Raw genomic sequence first — 1701 nt, 5'->3', positions numbered from 1 at the left:
CTTTTATTATTATTATGGCAGTTCATTAAATACAAGTCTGGAAAAATAAAAATACAAGTAATATCGATAGATTCGAATCTTCATCTTGTCGACTCCGTCAGCTATCTGCAACTTGTTGTTGCGAGTGTTCTAGCCATTCTCCATGACTCCGATAGATAACTATTCTTCACTTTATTATTATTATTATAAAAGTTGAAGCTTTTTGCCGATGATTTCCAATTTCCTTTCTGCTAGCTGTCGTCATCAGTTGATTCTTCAATTTAGTCTTCAAACGTAAACTGTTAACGATTTCCGTAACATGGATATCTCCGAACAAAACTCTCCGTCTCAGAGAAGAATTCTTTGGATCAGCAAATTTCAACATAAAAAATCGAAACTTCATCTTCATGTTTCTTGGATCCTCCTTCGCCAATTGTGGAACAAGCAAGTCTCGACCAAAACAGCGACTCGAGCCGGATCACAACTGTTGACTTCCCTCCTCTCGACTCCGATATCGGTTTCATCTGCAACTTTATAGAGACAATCGTATAGACGTTTACGCATCTCGTCACAGAATTCGTCATCACTCTTAGGAAGATGGCGTTCATAACGGACGATCATACGACGAACAGTTTTTTCTTGAATTCTTTTGCCTCCCCCTCTAGTAAAAAATGATTCTTGCCTTCCAAGAATCGATGAGTCACTAGCCGAATCGCAAATCTTCTTGTTAGAATGCTTTCTTAGAACACGAAGACGTTTGGCGACTTTGGTTTTGAGAAGAAGCTCACAGGTCACCGGAAGTTTCTTCAGTTGAGTTAAAGCATCTAGGCAACGACCTTCGTCGTGGCTGAAAATGGCGGTTTTGAACAGATTAACGATCTCCTCTATTATTGATGAAAACTTGAATGATAGAAAGATTTCTTCTTAATATTGGTGTTTACAAAACAAGCGATTTTTGTGTTTTGAAGAAGAGAGATCGAGGCTTATACATAGGTGGGAAGTTTTCTTGGGTAGGAAGTAACCTAGTGAATTTTTATTTTTTTTCAGGAGAAATATGAATAAATAATTCCAGCGTGTCTTTGTAATGAACTTTCAATTCCGGAAATATTTGCGCGAGTATATCAGTATAATAAAACACTTATTTGGTCATCAAAACTTCTTATATACGTCATACTTATCCCTAACGTTTTTATTCAAAATCAACCCAGCATTCTCGAAAATTTACATCCGGTCATTTTAAGAATATCTTAATTTTTAGCCTTGTTTCTTGGTATAATTACAAACTTGTCCACATTCTTCTATCTTCGTAACTAACTCGTAACTATGTTCTATCCCAATACCAATTTTTTCAAATTCTTTTATCCCACCTGAAACCGGCCTAGGCCCGGCACTGAAAAACAAAACAAAACTCAGATGGTCGGTGGTAGACTAACTACTAGTAGTGTACTAGTATTTATATTACACATATTAGGGTTGTTCAATTTTCTTCAGAAATCTCTACTACTAGTTTTATTAGCAGGTTTGCAAGTCAGCATCTTAGAAATCCTGAAAGATGTAGTAATCTTTCACTCTTCGCTCCCGAAACCCCTGAGATGCAATTAGACTACTTCCCTCTTTTTCTTAAACACATTAGAATCCGAGGTAATGTTAGTGTGTTAGCATCATGCAACGACCTGCTATTTTGTCAAATTGAAATATCCGGAAAAAGAGAACAGTACTGCA

General features: G+C 36.7%; 1 protein-coding gene across 1 annotated transcript; it reads right to left on the bottom strand.

Annotated features, from left to right (window-relative positions):
- Window positions 1-384: 384 nt before the first annotated feature.
- On the bottom strand, window positions 385-1369 carry LOC139884910 (uncharacterized; the record flags this gene model as incomplete). Its single annotated transcript, XM_071868875.1, has 2 exons — window positions 385-879; window positions 1264-1369. Coding segments are annotated over 2 exons (601 nt in total), but the record flags the coding sequence as incomplete, so codon positions are not given.
- Between the last annotated feature and the right edge of the window lie 332 nt (window positions 1370-1701).

This window comes from Rutidosis leptorrhynchoides, unplaced genomic scaffold (genome assembly GCF_046630445.1).
Source record: "Rutidosis leptorrhynchoides isolate AG116_Rl617_1_P2 unplaced genomic scaffold, CSIRO_AGI_Rlap_v1 contig621, whole genome shotgun sequence".
In the NCBI taxonomy this organism is placed as follows: Eukaryota; Viridiplantae; Streptophyta; class Magnoliopsida; order Asterales; family Asteraceae; genus Rutidosis; species Rutidosis leptorrhynchoides.
The sequence above is the reverse complement of the archived record's forward strand: the minus strand, read 5'-3'. Positions and strand labels throughout refer to the sequence as shown.